This window comes from Myotis brandtii, unplaced genomic scaffold, assembly GCF_000412655.1.
Source record: "Myotis brandtii unplaced genomic scaffold, ASM41265v1 scaffold656, whole genome shotgun sequence".
Lineage (NCBI taxonomy): Eukaryota > Metazoa > Chordata > Mammalia > Chiroptera > Vespertilionidae > Myotis > Myotis brandtii.
Window position 1 is genome coordinate 588,929 of NW_005370548.1, and position 22,205 is coordinate 611,133.

The 22,205-nt window shown below is 47.4% G+C and overlaps 1 protein-coding gene across 1 annotated transcript in view; it reads right to left on the reverse strand.

Annotated features, from left to right (window-relative positions):
• Positions 1-4,372: 4,372 nt before the first annotated feature.
• FAM175B (family with sequence similarity 175, member B) overlaps positions 4,373-22,205 on the reverse strand; it is an 18,491-nt gene continuing 658 nt past the window's right edge. Inside the window, exons 2-9 of the mRNA XM_005880847.2 lie at positions 20,107-20,197; positions 15,699-15,735; positions 13,087-13,153; positions 10,354-10,544; positions 9,420-9,539; positions 8,867-8,951; positions 7,092-7,206; positions 4,373-6,446 (exon numbers count right to left, since the gene is read on the reverse strand). Coding sequence (XP_005880909.2) covers positions 5,980-6,446; positions 7,092-7,206; positions 8,867-8,951; positions 9,420-9,539; positions 10,354-10,544; positions 13,087-13,153; positions 15,699-15,735; positions 20,107-20,197 — 1,173 coding nt within the window. The 3' untranslated portion in view covers positions 4,373-5,979. The remainder of the gene's footprint in view (positions 6,447-7,091; positions 7,207-8,866; positions 8,952-9,419; positions 9,540-10,353; positions 10,545-13,086; positions 13,154-15,698; positions 15,736-20,106; positions 20,198-22,205) is intronic.

A 22,205-nucleotide genomic window follows, 5' to 3' on the forward strand; every position in this document is an offset into this window, starting at 1 on the left:
CCCTCCTCCCTCCGGCGCGCAGTTGCGAACAGCGGGACGATACAGGTTCAGGTTGTTTGTGTCAGTTTATTCTATGCGTCTATTTGTTACCTTCGAGGCGGGGTGTATGTTCCTGTTTATAATCTGTAGTTCGCGTATATGTACATATATGCATGACGAAAAGCCATGGCGTTATATGCCAATTGCATCTCAATAAAATAACTATTTTTAAAAAAACTCTTCTCGCCGTAACCGGTTTGGCTCAGTGGATAGAGCGTCGGCCTGCGGACTGAAGGGTCCCAGGGTCGATTCCGGTCAAGGGCATGTACCTTGGTTGCGGGCACATCCTCAGTAGGGAGTGTGCAGGAGGCAGCTGAATTGATGTTTCTCTCTTATCAATGTTTCTAACTCTCTATCCCTCTCCCTTTCTCTCTGTAAAAAAAAAAATCAATAAAATATATTTAAAAAAAAAAAAAAAAAAACCTCTTCTGGCCCTAACTGGTTTGGCTTAGTGGATGGAGTGCCGGCCTGCAGACTGAAGGGTCCTGGGTTCGATTCCTGTCAAGGGCATGTACCTTGGTTGCGGGCACATCCTCAGTAGGGAGTGTGCAGGAGGCAGCTGAATTGATGTTTCTCTCTTATCAATGTTTCTAACTCTCTATCCCTCTCCCTTTCTCTCTGTAAAAAAAAAAATCAATAAAATATATTTTAAAAAAACAAAACTCTTTTCTGCTATTTCCTAACTTGGAGATGGTTACGCTTCTTTAAATTGTAAGTTTAAGGCAGAGAATAAGTAACTGCCATGGAAAAATACTGCAGGAGCATGCCCGAGCACAAGCTCTAACCAGAGTGTTACCTGGAGGTGCCTTGGGCACGTTTCCTTTATTTCTGCGAATTCGGCCAGTCAGTCACTTGGCCACTTGCTGAAACCCCACAGGTATGTCAGAGTTTTCCGGCCGGAGGGCTTGGCCTTTTCCCAGCGCCATGTTGCCTTGCATTTTTCTTTTTTAAAAAATATATTTTATTGATTTTTTACAGAGACAAGGGAGAAAGATAGTTAGAAAAATTGATGAGAGAGAAAAATTGATCAGCTGCCTCCTGCACACCCCCAACTGGTGATGTGCCCGCAACCAAGGTACATGCCCTTGACTGGAATCGAACCCGGGACCCTGCAGTCCGCAGGCTGACGCTCTATATCCACTGAGCCAAACTGGTTAGGGCTCGCCTTGCATTTTTCATACTTCAGATATTTTTTCAAGAATTTGAAAGACCTTAAAAAATAGGGATACTTTAAAAAATGTGAAGCCTTTTAAGTTACTGACGAAGAACTAGCATGGTCAGATGGCATCCAGCAGTGGTATTGGACACCTCCGCTTCAGTAAAAGGCTGTTACTCAGTTTAATTGGGTTTTTTAAACCTGCATGGAGACTTCACTTAGAAAAACTATTCATAGTATTATCCTGAGAGTCTCTGCATAAATACAGCAGCCTGTGTAGGCGGCTGCACTGTGGGCACCGAAGAATAACAACTTACTTAGCTCTCCTGCCAACAGCCTCTTTCATAATCACTGATACTTTGTATCCTCACCGCCATCCTGTGACAACCTCTTTCACAATCACTGATACATTGTATCCTCACCCCCTCACCGCCATTCCTGTGATAGACATTGTCAGGAGTCCCCCTTCCCAGGGCAACATTATTTGCTCCAGGACTCCTCAATAAATGGAGTTTAGATTGCAACAGTCATTTGCTTATAAAACCTAACACACATTCTAACATGGAATTAACACAAGTATAGATCAAATTAAATACCATGTTATTATGTAAGAACAATGGTTCAACCAACACTTCACTTGGAAAATATGTTAAGAGCTTCTGCGCTCCTCAGCTTCCCCTTCCTGAACCTCAGCTGCATAGCATGTCCCCTGCAAGTGAAGGAGAGCCGCAGGAGTCGGTGGTTGAGTTGAGTTGTAGCTGGTTTTGTTAAGGGAGGAGGACACTGCTGGGGTGAGGCTTGCTAACTTCACCCAGTTCAACAAACCTGCAGTCAGTACCAGGAGTGGAGCAACGCAGAGCCCACAGATGTTTGGGGAACCTACAGCATCGGAAAGAGGGCCAGACAGGAATACCCATAATTGGCATATGAGGTGGAATGTGCTACGTACATAGAAGTGAAAATTATCTTCTAACTGAGAGGAAGAGCAAATCCCAAAGCTGAAGACACGTGATGCCGGGCCCAGCCCTAGCTATGCATTAGAATTACAAGAGCAGCTTTTTCAAAACAGAGATCTGGGCCGCAGAGCAGACCTGCTGAGGCCATCACAGGAGGCCTGGGCCTGGCTGTGCGTAAACACACCCCAGGTGACTACTATGCAGCCAACTCCTGGCAGTCCCACCCACAGTGTGCAGGTGTGGAAACGAAAGCCTGGAGACTTTAAGTGCTTACTCTGTGTTTTGCTGAACTCAGACAGCATTTATTAAGGAACTAGAGGCCCGGTGCACAAATTTGGGGTCCCTTAGCCTGGCCAGTGATCGGGGCTGATCAGGGCCTTCTCTCGCCCAGTCCGAGGGGAGGGACTGCAGGAGGTTCGCAGGCCGGGGGGAGGGACCATGAGAGGTTGGCCGACCGAAGGAGGTTGTCTGTGGGAGCACACTGACCACCAGGGGGCAGCTCCTGCATTGAGCATCTGCCCCCTGGTGGTCAGTGCGCATCATAGCAACTGGTCATTTGGTCGACCCGTCTTAACGGTCACTTGGGCTTTTATATATGTAGATTACCCCATGTCTGGCACTGGGACGAGTGCTGGCTGTGCAGACAGACAAGGGGCCTCCGCACCAAGGGGCTAAAGGTCCCGGGGCAGCTCTCTGTGCGGTCCCCATGCCCCTAGGGGTCTGTGAACGCAAAGGGCAAGAAAATACACCTTTATTTCCACTGATTCTCCGCCCCCCCCCCCCCCAGAGAGGAAGGGAGAAAGAGAGATAGAGAGAAACATCAATGATGAGAGAGAATCATGGATCAGCTGCCTCCTGCATGCCCCACACTGGGGATCAAGCCCACAACCCAAGCACGTGCCCTTGACCAAATCGAACCCGGGATCCTGCAGTCCGCAGGCCGACATTCTAAGCAGCTGGGGAAGTTTCTTGTTTTTATAAACAAACTTCTTCCCACTTCTGTGCTGATAAGGTGACACCTCTGCCACCACCCTCAGTGTGCCCACACAAACACACAAACTTACATGCAGGCGAAACACACTGACCTAGAACCTAATCCTTTATTACATGTCTTATTACCTAATGCTCATGGAATTGAATATATTCTGCTATTTTGCCAAACACTAAAATGATGAATTACCTAAAAAGTCAGGAATGCCACAATATTTCTCACTCCTTTCAATCATTTCAGAGATGACATGGTCTAAAAATATTCTAAAACATTTGAAAGTATTCATGATGTCATTCAAAGATTTCTTAAGTGAATAAGTGATTCATGCACATGATGTCATTTTCTTCAAAAACAATATGTAAATTCAAATCGCGAACCCAAGAGAAGCATCTGGGAGCTGGCTTCAAAGCTGGGGTGGAACTGTGAAGTCCACAATACCTGCTACCCTCGCTGTGGACCGTTTGTAGTAGCTGTGAATCTAAAATCCACAGGCTGGATGTTACAGAGGCCGAGCAGGCAGAAATGTGGTGTTCAACCAACACAGAATTACTCTGTGGGATTTTAAAATGTACAGCCTCAGGGTCTGAGTGTTTGGGAGTGAGATTTCGTTTTTGTTTTGATCCTTCCCTGAAAAAGCCACTTCCAACCTGAGTGGGCACCTCCAGGCTCCGAGGCCAAGGGCTCGTCTTCTCTCCTCCGGTGCTGGAGACGGAGCGCAGCGTCTCACCAGGCTCCATCCACAGTCTAGGGCCCTGCTCACAGCACTGCCACCGTGCACTTGGGAGCCCTCACCCGCGGGACCGGCTCCCGGAGGGCCCCGTCCACGCTGGCAGCAGATGCCCCTCCCACGGCGAGCGGGACTCCGGAGGCTCCCGCGGACAGCGCCACGCCCGCCGCCTCTCCATCAACAGGCGGTCCAGGCCGAGTCTCCTCAGTGCTCACCTGGAAGGTGCCTTTGGGAACTTCCCCAGATTCCACGCTATTCTCCATGGGCTCCCAGTGCTCCTGCTACTTGATACTCAACACATTCTCCTCGAAACCAACAGAAATACTGAAGTAGGTTGTGTTCTTGGATTTCCCTGAAAACAGTCTCACACAGACACACAAAAAACAACCCATGTGGAGACGAGCTTTTCTGCCCTTTAAAAACTGTATTGTCTCCTAAGAACTGCCAGAATGGGTAAACTGAGGCAAGACCGTGTGGGTGCGAGACAGACGTTAAGACAGTGGTGCCAGGATTAAATGAGCTTTTATTGTCACATTTAACTGCTGGTCAGTGTACACCGTAGCTCTCAGTATGGCATAAAATAAAATGTATTTCTGAAGGTCAAACATGAACAGAGAGATGGCAATGGCACTTACAGAATTAACTGAAGTTCACCTGGTGCTGGGCCACGGTGGGGAGCTGATAAACCGGAACACGCCTGGGAGGTTTCCCATCACACGGGGAGGTTTGAGGCCAACGCTTGGAGGGCAGGACCAGGCCCACAAAGCGGACATGAACGGAGGGCGGGCTCCGCGTCTCCCTCAGTCCGCACTGTCTCACTGGGCACTGGAGCCGGAGCCGGAGCCTGGGAGTCAGCCCCCTCCAGACAATGGAACTACTTTCCAACGCCGGGACTTTAAGCCTCCGGACACGACGCCCTCCTTCCTCCTCCAGGCTTTAGTCCAAAGCGAAGGCAGTTACATTCGGAAGCAGCAACTCCGTGGCTGACCTCCTCACTCCCAGGCCAGGAGCCTGACAGGCTCAGGATGTCTTCCGTGGTTTCACACATTCTGGGCCAAACTAGGAAACAAGCAGTAATTAAATAAAAACACAGGAGCATCCTGACAGGAAGTCCAACATTCACAATTATCCTCCAAATGGCAGCTTAAAAAAAAAGTATGGTTATTCAGACTTAAAATAAATCTTTATTCACCACGATTCTCAAACAGCTTATTAAACGTCTTCCCTCCACAAATAAAGCTGACACTGAGATTTGTCAGGCGGTCTAGAGGAGTCATGGCCGTCTGTGTGACGGCTGACCCCGTGTCCGGATCCTGTCCATCACAAAGCTCAGCTCGGGGACAGCGCTCCCTTCTGTGGCCACTGCTCGTGTCCTTCATCTAAGACTCCAGAACAGAGACCATAACTGTGGCCAGTGCCACACAGCAGTGACTGTCATTCCACCAAAGAAAACAGGAGTTTCTTTTGTGACGTACTTGTTTGGATGGTTACTTACTGGTAATTAGTACTTCTACGTGTTTTTAAAGGCAACCATTTTAAGTGACCATACGTACCAGGCTAGTGGAAAACAGTTAAACTAAGCCCTCTCTTTGACCTTACAGTCATGCAGACAAGAGAAGGTACAGCCGGCCTGTTCCAATCGGGCTTCTGGGAATTATCACAATTTCTCTTCTGGCAAAGATGAACTGGGCTCATCACAGAAAGAAGCTTCTCTCAAGGCTGCCGCTAACTCATTTCCCTTTGAAAAGTGAACTTCAAGGCATGATAGTGCAAGAGGTAAGTTTTGATTTACAGAACATTTATAGACTAATTGTGCTTAGTCTCTGATTTCCAATTTATTTTAAAGAACAGACACTGTTGACAAGTTTCTCTGCCTAAATTGACCAGTATATCCATGAATCGCACCAGAAGTAGGGCAACTTGATTATCTTAATGATTCTGTCATGACACCTGCCCCCGGCACCCGGGTGAGGCCCTGGGGATGCGAGGCCCTGCCAGTTCTGTGCCCAGGATTCTCCCGGGAGCCCAGTTCTCCCACCCGGTTAGTCCTCACAAAACTCTCTCAATCGTGATTAAGAAAGCAGTGCTGAGTGGAGTTCCTCCTGGGGAGTTAAATCTGGGAGGTCTGAGCGTTCCTGGAGCCCCCGTCGGGATGTGTCGTGGGCCGAGAATCCCTTGAGTGTGAGTATTCGCTACTGGAGGGCTCCGTCGGGTCAATCAGGTTTTCATAATCACTGTCGTCCGACCCCTCCGCGCTGTCCCCCGGGGCTCTCTGGGAAGGAAGGCCCGCTCCACCTCCGGGGTACTTCAGTCCAGCACTGTTGGGGGCAAAGCTGGAGGAACCCACAGCTTGAGGTCGAGGCATAAAGACACTTGTTTCCGCGCGAGAATGGCTCAAAGTACTTTCTTGATTGTTTGGGTGAAAATCGGAATAAGGGGGTGGGGGGTCAGAGGCCTCGGCATCTGCCAGTGTACTTCCGCCGTCAGCTGCGAACCCGGGGTACGGCGTCCGAGGGCTGAGCGCCGGCTCCAGGCTCTCGGGCGGCCCCTGTCTGCTGACCACCGCCTGCTGCAGCCCTGTGGGAAGAGAAGACATGGTCACTGTCTGTACCTCCCCAGCCTCGCATCCCTGTGCATGACACGGTCAACCTGCAAGTTCTGGAAAACAGCAACAAAGCAGGAAACTGGTTATCACTATTAGTTGCTTCATGTTTGAATAGTGCTTTAGAATTTACAAAACATCTTTCTACACGTGAATTCATTGAAGCTTCAAAAACAGCTCACTGAGGTACCGTCATCATTAATATTGTTCCCATGACCTAGGCCCATGGTCGGCAAACTGCGGCTCGTGAGCCACATATGGCTCTTTGGCCCCTTGAATGTGGCTCTTCCACAAAATACCACGCACAGGCGCGCATGTACAGTGTGATTGAAACTTCGTGGCCCATGTGCAGAAGTCGGTATTTTGTGGAAGAGCCACACTCAAGGGGCCAAAGAGCCGTATGTGGCTCGCGAGCCGCAGTTTGCCGAGCACTGAGTCCTGAGCAGAGCACACTGAGTTCAGCAGCACGTCCCTTCTGGAAAAGCTCCAAGGAGAGTGGACCCCACTCCCCTCAGCCTGCCTCAGGGCTTAGAGAAGGACTTATGTAATTTATTGTACATCTGATGTTTAAAACCAGACGCTTCCCTGATCCCAATTAGTAAAATTAATAGGAAACTCACTTCTTTCTTGTTCCTTTTCGTTTTTCCTCTGAGTGATTTGTCTTCTTAATTTGTTCACTTCAGCCTCACAAGATTCAACTACTCGCTCACTCTTCTCTACATCTGCACACACTGCCTGAGGGGATGGCAACAGAACAGTTAGCGCGAACCCAGGCCAACACAGCAGTCATTCCAGGCCGGGGGAGCCAGGCGTTGTCCCCACGGTCCGGGGGGCCAGTACTTATTCACCGATTTGCTTTCTTAATTTTGTTGAGATGATTATGCTATTTAGCTTATAAATTCTTGAAAAATAAGAGTAAGCTGGGAAAGATCTATGTTTTCTCTGGATTATTCATTTCTATTGAACTGAAAAGAGAATTTTTGATACCAGTCTAGCATACAAAGGATAAACAAAAGACAGGAATGAGATGCTTTCAATTTTATTTATAATCAATAATCACAAATCAGACAACATAAAAAAGATTCATTTAATAGAAACTATTCATAATTAGGGAGAGCTGAAAAAGGAAATAGGTTTCAGTCAAGACTTAATAAAAGATAACATTTGAGGTCCATCTGTGTAATAAAACATTCACACCAGGGCACTATGGGATGCTGGTGTGTTCAGAGAGGCCTTCTACAGCCGGCAATGAGATGTGTGCCAGCCACTCTGAAGTCCCTTGACAGAGCTGAGAGTCTGAAAACAGCCTGGCCCCGCTGGTATGGCTCAGTGGTTGAGCATCGACCTAAGAACCAGGAGGTCACGGTTTGATTGCTGGTGAGGGCACATGCCTGGGAGGTAGAAGCAGCTGATCAATGATTCCCTCTCATCATTGATGTTTCTATCTCTCTCCATCTCCTTTCCTCTCTAAAATCAATAAAAATATATTTTAAAAACAAATAAATAAAAACAGCCTGTTCATGAATTCAGGACAAAAAACTGGTTTTCACTGCACGTTCTCTCCACCGCAGAAATACTAGAAGCGCTGGACAGTAGGCCGGTGGCCAGAGCCTGACTAAGGCCCCCCTGCTGCTAGTGCCTGGCCCTAACTGGGACACCAACACTGGAAGCCGCCGTGGACGCCTTCCTGTCTGGGGCCAGGCCGGCCTCGGCCTGCTTCCTCTCTCTGGGGCTGCCTTCACTCTCCCTCCATCCAGGGCCTTCTTCCCCAGAGCGAGGCGAGGTGTCTCCAGCTCCACCTCCTTTCTCCATGTCCTCAAAGCTCTTTTGTTCTTAAAGACTTTTAGAGAAAGTTACTCCTAAGAACGCGTCGGAGGAGATGGAAAGAACATGGGAAAGGGCTGTTGGCACCTGGCTCAGTAGTTGGCTGGTAGGAGCTGTTTTCGTAAGTGGTGGTTGCATGAACACTAGGAATGAACAGGCTCCACGGGGATCCTCCCACTCGATGGAGGCGCTGGGGCCAAGGGTGTGGATGAGAGGGGAGGAGGCAGGGCTGTTCCGAGTTTGGTGCGGTCTCTACGCAGCGTCCAGCTGATGAGACAGCTGTGCTCTCAGCAAGCCTGCCTTAAGCTCGGACACGCATCCCTAGAAGACGCGCTGTTACAAGTGGGTCAGTTCTGAACGCAGCAGCGTGCCACCGTGCTCAGAGCCACTGCAGCCACGCGGAGGTGGCCTCCCAGCTGGCACGGCAGCCTCTCCCCTCTGATGCTACTGCATGAGATACACGCTGACTTGTGGACCACGACTCACTTCTCCGGCGGAAGATTAAAAGTTAAAGTAAAATTAAGAGCATTCGGGCAAGACAAGTAAGACTAAAAGGAGAAGTAACGGTTACCTGCACCTTCTCCTGCAGCGCGTTGTAAACCTGATAGATGGCCCTGATGTCCTTCATGACTCCGTCCTTGTCAAAGAAGTCAGTGCTAGAGGACAGGCAGGAAAGATGTCACGGAAAGGACAGCCGCCATGCACCTGAAAGGACTCTCCTGCCCTTCTACCTTCATCTGGTCTTAAACGTGAGCTCCCAGGTGACAGTGTCTCAGCCACAGTGTCACACTACTAGGCTTCCAGAAGAGAAATAAAAAGGAACCCACGTGACTAAGACCATTTAAAAAATAATAGTGACCCCAGCTTAGGATCTCAGAAATACACATACTCTAGCCACACTTTTATATCGATTACAGAAACAACTGTGGCAACTGATTTTTAAAAAAGTAGTGGTAAAAGTGAACTATGTTTTCAGTAAGAATAAAATTTTGATATATAGGGTGACGGTCTACAGAATTGCATCACTGCATGTTTCACTTTCAACCTGACTTCACATTTCCCCGCAAACCTTTACATCTTCACAAAAGAAAGGAAGCCCGCCGTTCACTGGACAGGGCCCTCACCCGTGCTCTTTGATGACTTTGGCGTAACTCTGAGACGTGTTTGGCACTGAAGACACTTTATACTCTTGCTGGCTGGTGTTGCCCAGGTTGGGAATAGCAAGGGAGATCCTTTGATTGTACCTGAGGGAAGATTCGAGAGCGAGCATGTTCAAGGCCCTGTTCGGGCTGAAGAATGGGCCATGGCAACAGCAATCGGAGCCGCACATGGGGGACTCCCAGGTCTCACCAGCACCGGCTTCCACGACAACCTGAGATGCACGGATTAGGGATGGGTCCTTCCCTTAAAGTGGAAACGACTGCAAAGTCCTTGAGGGCAGAGGTCACGTCTTAGATATCTGCATCCCACAGTGATGGACAGGCCCAAGAAACACTGCTGAGGAATTCCTGCAACCTTGCAATGGCCCCCTAACCATGATGCTTCTCACCGACACTGATTCAGTTTATTCCACTGCAGGTGAATCCAGAGAGAGGCCTTTCTGCGTTCACAGCAGACCCATGGCCATGGGGCCATCTTTTTTTTTTTTTTTTTTTTAAGATGTTCACAATGCAAAACCCTCATTAGCCAGTAGGTGGATCAATTTTACAATTCTGTCTGAAATCTATGCTTTACAATTAAAATCAGACTTCCAGAGCAATAAAACTGTATTTCTACATAATGGATTATGGAGAAGCAAATGATGATTTCCAGCGGTTTATTCCTATAAGCACTTATGCATAATTAATATATCTTGCTAACGCTTTTTGATTCAAAAACAATTTTAATTTATACAACTGACAGAAAAATACCCTCTCTAACTACAAAGAAAACTCACTAGAAGAGAATTATAAAAGCTTTTCTTTACAGATGCTATGAAATGCACATTTCAAAGTCACAGATCTCCATGGCCTGGGCCGACATCTGTCCTGGTGACGTGAGGTGGGGATGCGGCCTTACCTGCGGTTCGGTCTGAAGAGGACGTACTCCAGAGCGTGCGTGGAACTGTTGGCCGTGGAGATGAAGCTGAAGAGGAGGAAGACGAGGTCGGGCACCCCGAGGATGCGGGTGAGCTGCTTGTGGAGGACCTGCTCCCGGTACGACATCTGCTGCTGTGTGTTCCGCCGGAATCTGTACCACCCGATCACTTTCTGCAGCAGAAACAGAAGGAAAGGGTTGAAAGCTGCATGAAATCTTTCACATTTAGGTCTGAAGGTATCCACACAGACACCTGCGCACAGATGTTCAAAGCAGCTCGACGTGCAATCGCTCAAAGCTGAACCGACCCACTGCCCATCAGCAGGTGAGCGAGCTGCGGTGCAGCCACACACTGGACACCTGCTCAGCAACAAAGCCACCGACCGCTGCAGACACACCGACACCTTCCCCAGGAGTCCTGCTGAGTGCAAGCAGCCAGACCAAAGTGATGATGACAATAAGAGCTTACGCTACAGGACTCTAGTCCTGTAAAACCCCAGAACATGACAACTGATCTCTAGCGACATGGAGCAGCCCCAGCAGCTCAGGGGCTGCCTAGGGAGGGGAAGAAGGGATTGGAAAAGGGCCCGGGAGGTCTGGAGTGACAGACGTGGCGTTAGCTTCTGATGATGTGGTTTCATAGGTGTACACACAGATCAAGACCTACCACAGTGTACACCACACGTGTGTGCAGTTGATTGTATGCAATTATACCTCAATGCAATGCCTTTGAAAGTTTAGCTTTGTCAGCTCTATCGGCTGCCTAAGGGAAGTAAACTGGCATGTTCTGCGGAAGAGTAGTTCTCCCAATGCGCGAGGCGGGACATCCGCAGACAGGTGACGTACCAGGCCCTGGGAGCCGCTCCAATGCTCCGGGCCCACCCAAACCTGCAGTCAGAACCTCACAGGCCAGTTCCTGAGTTTCTCCTTGTGCTACTCGAGTTTGAAAATCTCTGCTGTCGAGACAATTTAATTCTTCATTAGAAAAATACTCTTCATATAGCTTCTTTCTTTGAATAAACTGGGTGAAATCCTGTTTTAAGATGTAAGGTCATTTAAAATTGTCATATTAAAGTAACAGTAAATCTAGATTTGGTTTTGGTGCTTTCACGTAAGGAAGCGAACCAAGCTTCGCTGAGCCCCTGTGCCAGGCCCCAGCTAACGATGTTACAGATGTTTTAATTAATGATCACAGCCACCCTGGGAGGCGAGTAATGCTGTCTCCACTGAGCTCAGACCACGGCAAGGAGCTCCAGGGAACAGCACCGGCCCTCAGGGGTACGACTGCGCACAAAGCATGGCTTCAGATTATACTAAAGCAATTAATTCTGACATTCTTTAAATAAAAAGAAAACCCAAACATTTCTAAAGCATAAATCTCATAGAGATGTTTTGTCCAAAGTCACAGAGCTAATGAGTGAAAGCCAAGATCTGCACAACATTAACTTGAAAATCCCCATCAGTCACACAATGGTGGTCATAAAAAAATGAAAGCAGCTTTCTTTTAAAAAAAATAAGTGGCTAAGAAAAACTATCAACTGGCCAGAGCCCTAAGCAGGAATCAGACCGCAACCTTTTGGTGCAGGGACAACGCTCCAACTAACCGAGCCCCACCTTGGCCAGGGCTGGGTCACATTGTTTCAATTTGCGTTTCCTGATAGAGGTTAAACATCTTTTCATTTCTTTCTTGGCCATTTGTGGATTTCTTTTTTCTTTTGTGAATTTCCTCTTAATAATCTTTACTCATTACTTTCACTTTAAATTTTGTCATCTGTTAAAAAAAACAAAAACCTTCCTGGAGGCTTTAATACGGAGTGACCTCTAGAAAGCTGTGCTCCAGTAAGAATTTTCACGGGACAAATCTTAGGTGTCGACAGTATAAAGACTCATGATCTGGACTATGAAAACCGACGGGACGAGGAGGGAAGGCGTGGCTGAGAGGAAGACGGACTGGGAGAGCCGGAATGCGTGCTCTTGGGCAAGTCACTGGGAAGGGAGAGCGGGCCCAGGAGGCCCGGGCAGTCTAACTCCCTCTCCCAGGTGGGCGGCGACACTGAGCACCTCTGAGCCTGTCATCACTCCCAGAGCACCATCCTTTCCTCTGACCTGTCCCACCCCCTCCCCATCTCCCTCCCCCACACAGAGGCACTGAGACCTGACTCCTGATGCTCTTCTGCAGACACCGAGGGACCCAGTCCCACCGCCAGGGCTTTCACCCACAGGTCATCCTCCAGAAGCTTTATTGCAATACATGTTTCTAAGCAAAGGCATTCTGTTTTCTGTTTAACACATTGAAAACTTTTATTGGTACTTTTTCCTGAGCGATGGTGTAATCTATTTTTCTGGAATTTATATACCAAGGTAAAAATCATAAAATTAATGCATGTGTATTAAATATTTACAATCTTTTTTTTAATCACAAAGTAGACAAATCCACCTCGACTCAACTATTATTAATTTTTGGATTATAGTTCATTTCTTCTTCTTCTGATTTTTACATAAAAGAGTCATACTATAAACACCTAAACTTTTTTCTAGTGATATATTGTAAACAGTGTCTCACATCTGTAATTTACCTGTAAAATTCACTCAAGGTAACAGAACTCGTCTACACTGACAGCAATGCGTTGCTCATTTACATTCCTTTCTGTTTTAAGCGCGGTGATGAGATAAGGAGTGATTTCCAAATCGGAACGGGCAACAAATGTAGCCTACCTTTCTCCGGTCTTTAAGAATCCTGTCCAAACTCTCTTCGTTAACTTTGCTTGCGTAGTCATAAAAACTGTTTTTTTCAAAAGAGAAAACAATATTGTATTAAAATCACATGGTATTGTGACATGGATATGCTTAGCTACATGCGTCTATAGATCATCTAGCCCAATTCTATGCTGGTTATAGAGATAGAATTGCCGTCACTAGGTATAGAAAGAGAAATCAATCTAAATGTTTTACTGACAGGAGGTATCTTTGGCATCACGGAATACTCAAGACACTGTCACACACAAAGGGCATCACTTCCCCAGTGGGAGGTGCGACAGCAACTAAGTATAAACACGTGGGCTGCGACAGCTTTTCCCTGTTTCTAAGAATCACTTCCTTATGAAAACAAAAGAATGCAGAAGCTCTTTTCTGAGAAAGGAGGAAGGGAAGTGAGCACTTGTTGAATGCCTCACCAGAAACCCCACCGCATGCTTCCTTGTGTTATTTTATTCCATTCTTGCCTCAATGATGGGAGGTGTTAGTTTAGCCCAACAAGTCAACAAGCTTGACTCCCATTCTTGTGGCTACAGATACTGAAGACAAGTGGCTTGCCCAAAATCCCGGCGCTGGGAGTAAGAGCTGATTTGAAGGCAGGTCTGGCTAGCTTCAAACTGAATGCGCCCACCCCTAAAGCAGACCCATCTGACCAGGGCCCTGTGCCGAGCAGCCACGCACCATGATTTGTGGCTTTCCTACCACGATTGGTCGGGTTTTAGGAATGCTGCCCTTCCCCCCTCCTCCCACCACAAGCCCAGGCCTTATAAGGCAGGGAGGAGTTCAAGGTACAGTGAGAACACTGAACCGGGAGTCAGGAGGCTCCGCTCTGGCTCAGGCCTGCTTCTCACTGAGTGACCTTGAGCACGTCACTAACCCTCTATGCCCCTCATGCCCCTTTTTGCAAAGCAGAGTCTGGAGTAGACAGGTGATGTCTAAGGTTGCTTTCAGCTCTAAGAATTCTGAGTCTATGATCGGAGTTGAGTTCAGTTCTTGTCTGGGGTGTCTTTGCCGACAATGCTTTGAGGAATTCCTCAGAAGGGCAAGGCCGGGCATGCCTAGCACAGCTCTGGATAGTGAGGGCCACATGGGCACTTTCACGGACCAGACACAGCCACTGCGTGGGCGCGGCCTCAATAATCTTGTTTGCTCTGAGATTCTTCTCAAATGAACTGCTAGTTGTGCATCTTGCTGCCCACTCCTCCCTCGGTTCTGTGTAAATCCAGAACAGATGAACAACTGGGCTCCTTCGAGACCTCGTCCTCAGGTAGCCATCGTGCATGAAGACAGAACTCTGAAATAGTGAGGGTAGGGGTGTAGGGGTGTGTGTGTGTGTGTGTGTGTGTGTGTGTGTGTGTGTGACACAATACACTCCCCAGGCCATCGTGCATGAAGACAGAACTCTGAAATAGTGAGGGTAGGGGTGTAGGGGTTGTTGTGGGTGTGTGTGTGTGTGTGTGTGTGTCTGTGTGAGTGAGACACAATACACTCCCCAGGGGCTGGGGTACGGGGCCGGTGCCTGCCAGCTGAGAATGCGCAGGGTCGGAGGAGGCTGCAGGGAACACATGGCAGGACAGCGGGTGCAAGGAGCTGGCAGGTGTTTGAAGAAGAAAGTGCTGCCCTGGCTGGTTGGCTCAGTAGACAGAGCATCGGCCTTCGGACTGAGGGGTCCCAGGTTCGATTCCAGTCAAGGGCACATCCTGGGTTGCAGGCTCAATCTTAGTAGAGGGGGGAAGCCAATCAATGATTCTCTCTCATCATTGATGTGTCTCTCTCTCCCTTCCTCTCTGAAATCAATATATATATGTACATTTTTTAAAGAAGGAAGTGCTGACCAGGAAGCCCGCACTGAACAGTGGGAGCAGCACTGCCTGCTTCCGGGAAGGCAGAGAACAGGCCTGGGGAATCTTAAGAAACGGAGATATCCTCCTCAGACAGCCTCAGCAGGAGGGTCTGGGGCTCAGGAAAGAGGCAGAGGCCTGGGTGGGGTTTGGGGAGCTGAAGGCGGGTGTGGAAATACTGGCCGTTTTCTCCCTCCACCCCGCCCCCTCTCCCTCCCATATCTCTGTCATTTGCCATCTCCCTTCTGAACATCTCTCCTCCCATTTTTTCTCTTTCAGTTGATCATAATATGCAGCTGGTGGATATCAACTTAAATAAACACCAAAAGGAAGTCTTATGTTTTCTCTGGCTACTGAACAGTTTTTATTCCCCTTAAAAACACCTTTCAATCACTGCACCTGTAGGTGGTCCCAACGAGCTTCCTTCCCTGTTGAAGAGCCTCGCAGGGAGGCTGATGGGAAGCGGGGAGGCTGGTGGGAAGCGTCCGTTCTCAATCCCCGAGGCCAGGCTTGGCACTTGGCGCAAGGACAGGCGGTAAGCAAGGTCTCCCCCTCTCCTCCCCTGACCTAACAGTGCCACACACGCTGGCACTCAACAAATAGGTGAACTTGGAGGCCCTCAGTCATACTTGGGACTTTCTAGCCATTATCAGCTATAGGCATACACTCACTCGTTTTTAATCAATTCGTCTTTTAGTAAGAGCTAAAGCTACCAAGAAGGGTGTGGCTTACCTAAAAAGCTTTGAACAAGGCTGATGGTTATGGATTTCTGTAATCAGAAAGAGAAAATACATCTTAGTTAATCATATAAAATAGCCCAGGAAATACACACACACACACACACACACGTATACAGTAGTTGTTGAAAATCTCAGACAATAAAAAGAGGATTTTTCACCTGGCCAGATGGCTCAGTTGGTTGAACTTTGTCCTGTACACTGAAAAGGTTGTGGATTCGATTCCCGGTCAGGGCACATGCCTAGGTTGCAGGTTTGATCCCCTGTCAGAGAGGCAACCAATCAATGTTTCTCTCTCTCCCTTCCTCTCTAAAATCAATGAAAAAATGTTCTTGGGTGAGGACTAAAATAATAATATAAATGAGCGAGAGAGTTTTCCTCGTTCCAACAGGTGCAGTGTGCACACGGGGAAGCGCTGTATCTCCTCAACATTTCCACTCAGGGACACCTTCTCAGAACCACGTGACGAGAACAGCAGCCGTTCCCACCTGTCCGTTTCCATCTGTCTGCGTGATGCGCACGCACCTGAGAGCTCTCACTCAGGAGCGGGCAGCCAGGGCCCTTACTCGGTCTTACCTGGTACAGCATAGGGGGCAGGAGCCACCGACCGGGCTTCCCATCTGTCTGCGTGATGCTCACTCAGGAGCGGGCAGCCAGGCCCCTTACTCGGTCTCACCTGGTACAGCATAGGGGGCAGGAGCCACCGACCGGGTAAGAGCTGTGAGGACAGCCTGGGAGAGGGCCTGCAGCACTGCCCCATCAATGACCCACTAGCTCACAACAACGTGGGCCTGTGTTTTGAAGGGAAGGGAGGAAACTCTGGAAGTCTATTAACCCTTTCAAAGATGGCCAGCACCAAGGGAAACCGCTATTTACCAGGCAGATCTGAAAAGATGGCGGTGACTAACCAGAGGGAACAATTTCTTCCAGCTCATCAGGGGGCTCGGGTCTGGTTTGCTTTATGAGACATGAGACCAATTAGCATTCCATTCTGCTAATAGCGTTCTCCTTACAGCGACACTTTACCTTCAATGTCACAGCCCAGACTTACAGGCTGCAATGTTCACTCAATTAAAAGGGAACCACAACCCTAAACGACGTGGCGATTAACCCTGTCCTGGTCCGGCTGCCAAAACACATGCGCAGACGCGATGCTTCCTCAGGGGAGAGGAGCTCATTTGCTCAGCCGGCTGTTGACACTGCGATACAAGTAAGAAAACCTCATCGAGAAACATGCCCTCTTTTATCACCAAAATGATACAGTGTACCTTCCCAAGGTATTTCAGAGATACTTTTAGTAATTAGGATGTAAAACATCTGTAGCAAAAACATTACCTCAGGGAGAAGGGGGAAAAAAAACACATCTTCTACTTGACAGGAAAGAATATTTTGTTTAAGAAAATCCCTAGAGTAAATGCTGAACTCCGAGTACACTCCTGTCATCAGTCCTCCCAGCAGACGTCTTTCATGATTTTCAGCCTGGATTAGAAGCACTCTGAAGACATGCTCTAGACACCGCGCGGCATTTCCTAAAGAGGTGAAATACAGCTTTCCCGGGTAAGACTTCTTGCAGGACCTAACAAGCACACCGCGGAGAAACGGGGAGGTGGTCGCCAACAGGTAAAGCTGCCCAAAGGAATGGAGTAGGTGGGCACATTAGCTGGGGGCAGACCTTTGGCAGGGCAGCCTCACTGGGACCCTAGACTTCCCTACGCCTCCAGCGCATCCCCATGGCAGACTCCTCGTCACGTGTGTACGGCGTCTCGGCACACACGTCCCCACAATCTCCCCGGGAGGTGCTGCTCTTCTTGCTGGTCTTCCTGTGTCTGCCCCGCATCCCCCACTTTCCTCTCCATTCTTCCAGGTGACTGCCACGACACCAGCTCACTAACTCGGGCGCTCTGCTGCTGTCTGGGATGGCTCTGCTTCGAGTGAGCTGGCGCAGCTTAAAATGAATGTGTATTCAAGACAAGACAGGCACTTCGTGTGCAAAATGTGATATTCTATATAAAGTCCCCTTATTGTAGAGAGTCAGGTAAGGTGTCTGTGCATGAATTCACACATTTTCAACAAATAATGTATTTGGCCAATTTATTTTACTTAAAGGATCTAATTCTGGAGGTTAAGTTATGCCAGGACAGTTCCTCACAGTATTGCTGTGGAAACTACTTCGTTTCATGTCAGTCCAGGTTTTCCACTGGTTTACATTTACTTTCTAACTAGAGGCCCGGTGCACAAAATTCATGCACTCGGTTGGGGGGATCCCTCAGCCCGGCCTGTGCCCTCTTGCAGCCCAGGAGTTGTCAGTTGGGCAACCTTAGTGCTGCTGCGGAGGGGGAGAGGCTCCCGCCACCACCGCTGCACTCACCGGCCATGAGCCCGGCTTCTGGCTGAGCTGCGCTCCCCCTGTGGGAGCACACTGGCCACCAGGGGGCAGCTCCTGCATTGAGCATCTGCCCCCTGGTGGTCAGTGCACGTCATAGCAACCAGTCGTTCTGCTGTTCGGTCAATTTGTATATTAGCCTCTTATTACATAGGATATGGATTTTATGTATTCATTTTAAAAGTACAGTTGACATACAGTATTATATCAGTTTCAGGTTTACAACATAATGATTCAACTTTTATATACTTTACGAGTAAAGTGATCACAACAAGAAGTTTAGTCCCCATCTGTCCCAGCATAGTTATTACGATATGAATGAGTCTATTCCCTATGCTGTACGTTACATCCCCACGACTTATTTTATAACTGGAAGTTTGTACTTCCGAATCCCTTTTTCTGCCCACCCCTCCACCCTCCTCTTCTCTGGCATTCATCATTTTTCCCTGTGTCTATGAATCTGTTTCTGGTTTTTGTTTGTTTGTATTTATCTTTCTCTGTCTGACTTTTTTCACTTTACATAATACTCTCTAGATCCAAAGATTTCACTCTTTTTATGGCTGTGTAATACTCCATTTTACATATGTACATCTCTAAGATCAATTAAAAAAGATAACTTATTCAAATAAATAGGTAAATATAAACAGCTAGAATATTAATCAGAAATGCTATTTTTGTCATTATGCTGGATAAGAGAGCTCTTTCTTATATGGTTTGCTGTCAGTTAACTAAATCTGGCATTTTAACCTTCATCTATCAAATTAATTTTGAAATTCAAGTGCAAACAATAAATAATTGCACAGATGTCCAATGAAACCAATTTCTCCACTTCAGGATTTTAAAGAACTAAGCAAAACAAACAAGGACAAAACCTCAATGACAGAACAGCTATACCCGTACACCGCACGTCTTTATTTAGCAGTCGATGCTGTGGAGCAGGTTTTATAGTTTTGGTCCTATCAAACCATAGGAGAGAGTTCAGCCTCTTCCCCCCCAATCCGACCCTACGTCAATCCTCACCCTGGCCGCCCATCCATGTACCAGGCTATCAGAACAGGCTTGAAATTGATGGCTTGCCCCAATAAGACCTGACCTTCCAGCAGAATTTCAAACTCTCACCTGCACACACACTGCATTTTGGTCACAGACACAGGCCAGGGCCCCTGTGTGTTTTATGCCCTCCTTGCTGTGTTCCTCTGAATGCACACCCTGGCCCTGAGTTTGCCTCCTGCATGATGTCTTCCCTGATTTCACCCACTAGCAGTTTCCCCCTCTGATCTATGGGATGGCCTTGGCTCCTTTCTTACAGCACTCATCTTGTGCTGCCGGCACTTCTGTGACTTGCCTCATCCTCCCACACTCCTGGGAGGCAGAAATGCATCTGGATGCTCCTCGCACCGCCCGGCACATGCCTTACACTTCAGTGAACATTGGCTGCACAGATGAATAAAATGCCTCCTGCTTTTCTCTGGGTGTCAGGATATGCTGTTTGATGATACTGACGTGCAGCTAAAAAACTGAGTCAGTGCATCTATAAATACTCAGTCTTCCCCAAAAATCTCCCCCAAACTGACAAAGGCTGTACAACTCACTAAATTCTACAATTTGCTAAATAAGTGTGAACAACTATGCCAGACCCTTCAGAAAGGTCCTGCATAACACACCCTTTATTATAGGGGGTGATGATGACAATGGGAACACCCTAATTTGCAAATCTGAGGTTCTCAGCGGTTTTGGAGAGACTATCAAGTGCAACAGCACACAGAATCCGTCAAAGTCGGGTCAGGTAGTGGGTAAGGGACAGCGTTACAGAATACCTGCACCTACAGCGAGCCACTGTATCCTTACACTGACCTATACAAACATTTCACATCATTTATTAGTGCAAATAATTGGCATTGTAATGACAGTGGTTATCTATGACTTTTCTAATCTTTAGATTAAAATCAGTCAAGGGCCAAAGAACAGACTAACCGTACATACACAGAGAGTGTTTCTGAGGTCGGTGTAACTCACTTACCAATGACTTGCAGGAACTCTGTGTTGCTGATTTGGGAGTCACTGATGCTAAAGGTTTCCTCTTGTCTCACCTCTCCCAGCAAAAATCCTTCCTAAATGTAATAAAGAAAATAGTTGCACACTAAAAATTAAGACGGTTTTTACTGGAATTAAGAGAAATTTAGGACATAATAATTTTTAACAATAATCCAAATAAGCTTGGCATGCGAACCACTATTCTATAAACCAACAAGTAAGACTAGAGAAATCTGAGATATACCTAATAACTGGATTGTTGAAAAAAGGATTCCATACAAGATGAAATATATTTCAACCCCTTCAAGTCTTCCCTGTTTCTCTAAAGTAAAAATTAGTAGAGAGAATTCATCACCTAAATCCTATCAAGTAGCATCACCAGTGTTGGCAGTGGCTGGAGGGCATAGGGGGATAAAAGCTTGTTTTCTTGAAACAGAATACAATTCATTTCATTGCATTGCATGAAAAACACTGCTACTGAGAGATGGATAAAGACGCTGACACAATGCACAACTAAGTGCTCTTTAGCTGGCGTGGGAAATTAGGGTCTCAGCAAATCAGTTCCTATCGTCCGCATGCAAGTGCTTCTTTGATAAATGCAGAGGCTGGGCTATTCTCACCTTTGGAGAACACACACCACCATAACAATTCTGGATTATTCGGCACCAAACCTGCTGTTGGAGTACTTTCTATACTTTTAAATGATTGAAAAAATATTAAAATGGAGCCCTGGCTGGTGTGGCTCAGTGGGTTGGAGCGTTGTCCTGTGCACCGAAGGGTCTTGGGTTGGATTCTGGGTCAGGGAACATACCGGGTTTGCGGGTTCAATCCCCAGTCGGGGTGTGTACAGTCCACCTGCATATGGGAGGCAGCCAATTAATATTTCTCTCTTTCTCTCTCTCTCTCTCTCTCTCCCCCTTCTCCCTTCCTCTCTCTAAAATCAATGAAAAGGTAATAAAAAATTAAAATAGGAGTATTTCATGATGTGAAAATTATATGAAATTCAAATTTCAATGTCCATAAAATTTATTGGAAACAGTCACCCTAATTTATCTATTGTCTATAGCTGCTTTCTCTTGCAACAGCAGGGTGGAGTAACTGCCACAGACCACATGGCTCCCAACAAATTTCTCTGCCTGGACGAAACAAGAATGTGCTACAAAAGCAAATTCTTGGTTCTTCAACTTTAAAATACATAAAATTGAAACAACTCTATTCCACATCTATAATTGTGGCAAGGTTAACGTAGGCAAGTATGGTCATATCCAACACAGTTGCAAACTACTGTCATTGGTGAACATTTCTGTTTAGTCTAGCCGCCAGACCTGGCGCTGTGTAGATATTAAGGAGATGTCTCTTGAATTGAATTAGTAACAATCCGGGTAACGTGGCCATCTCACTGCGTTTGTAGAAAAACGTACCCACTTTTCCACAGGTAGCTGCTGATTCTTACCATAATCTTGTGCTACACATAAACTGTGACATCGCTAGGCACTCCGAAAATCAGAGTTCATTGAAACCATCTGTAACTCCTCCACGGACACTAGGCGTGTCACAAACCGCCTACATTCGGGGCTGCATTACAGTAGTAACTCGCTGGCTGCAGTACCGAAAGCCTCATGCAATGCAATGAATTGTATTGTGTTTCAAGAAAACAAGCTTTTATCCCCCTGCCCGGAGGCATGCGGGGCCTCCGGACAGACCCGTGTCGTGTGTGTTCTTATCATTAATCTCTCCCACCAGCACTGGAGAGATGAGAGGCACCTTCATTTACTGCCATCCAACTGACTAATGGGATCGCCTCTCTAGAAGTTGCTATTAATGGAGGCGAAGACTGCTGACATCCAACCAAATCCAGTTCCTTCTGCAGAGTCGCATTTTGCTTTGTAATGACAAGCACAACCCCCCCCCCCCCCCGCGCACACACACACTTATTTACTGACGTTGAACAATGCACTCTTGGCATCTTTCCAAATAACCCCCCAGTGGAGTGGGCAGACCGAAACACATCCTGAACGATTAAAATTATCTAGTTCCGCAAAGAATTTCCCTTCCGAGGTCAGTGACACGAAAAGACACCCCGGG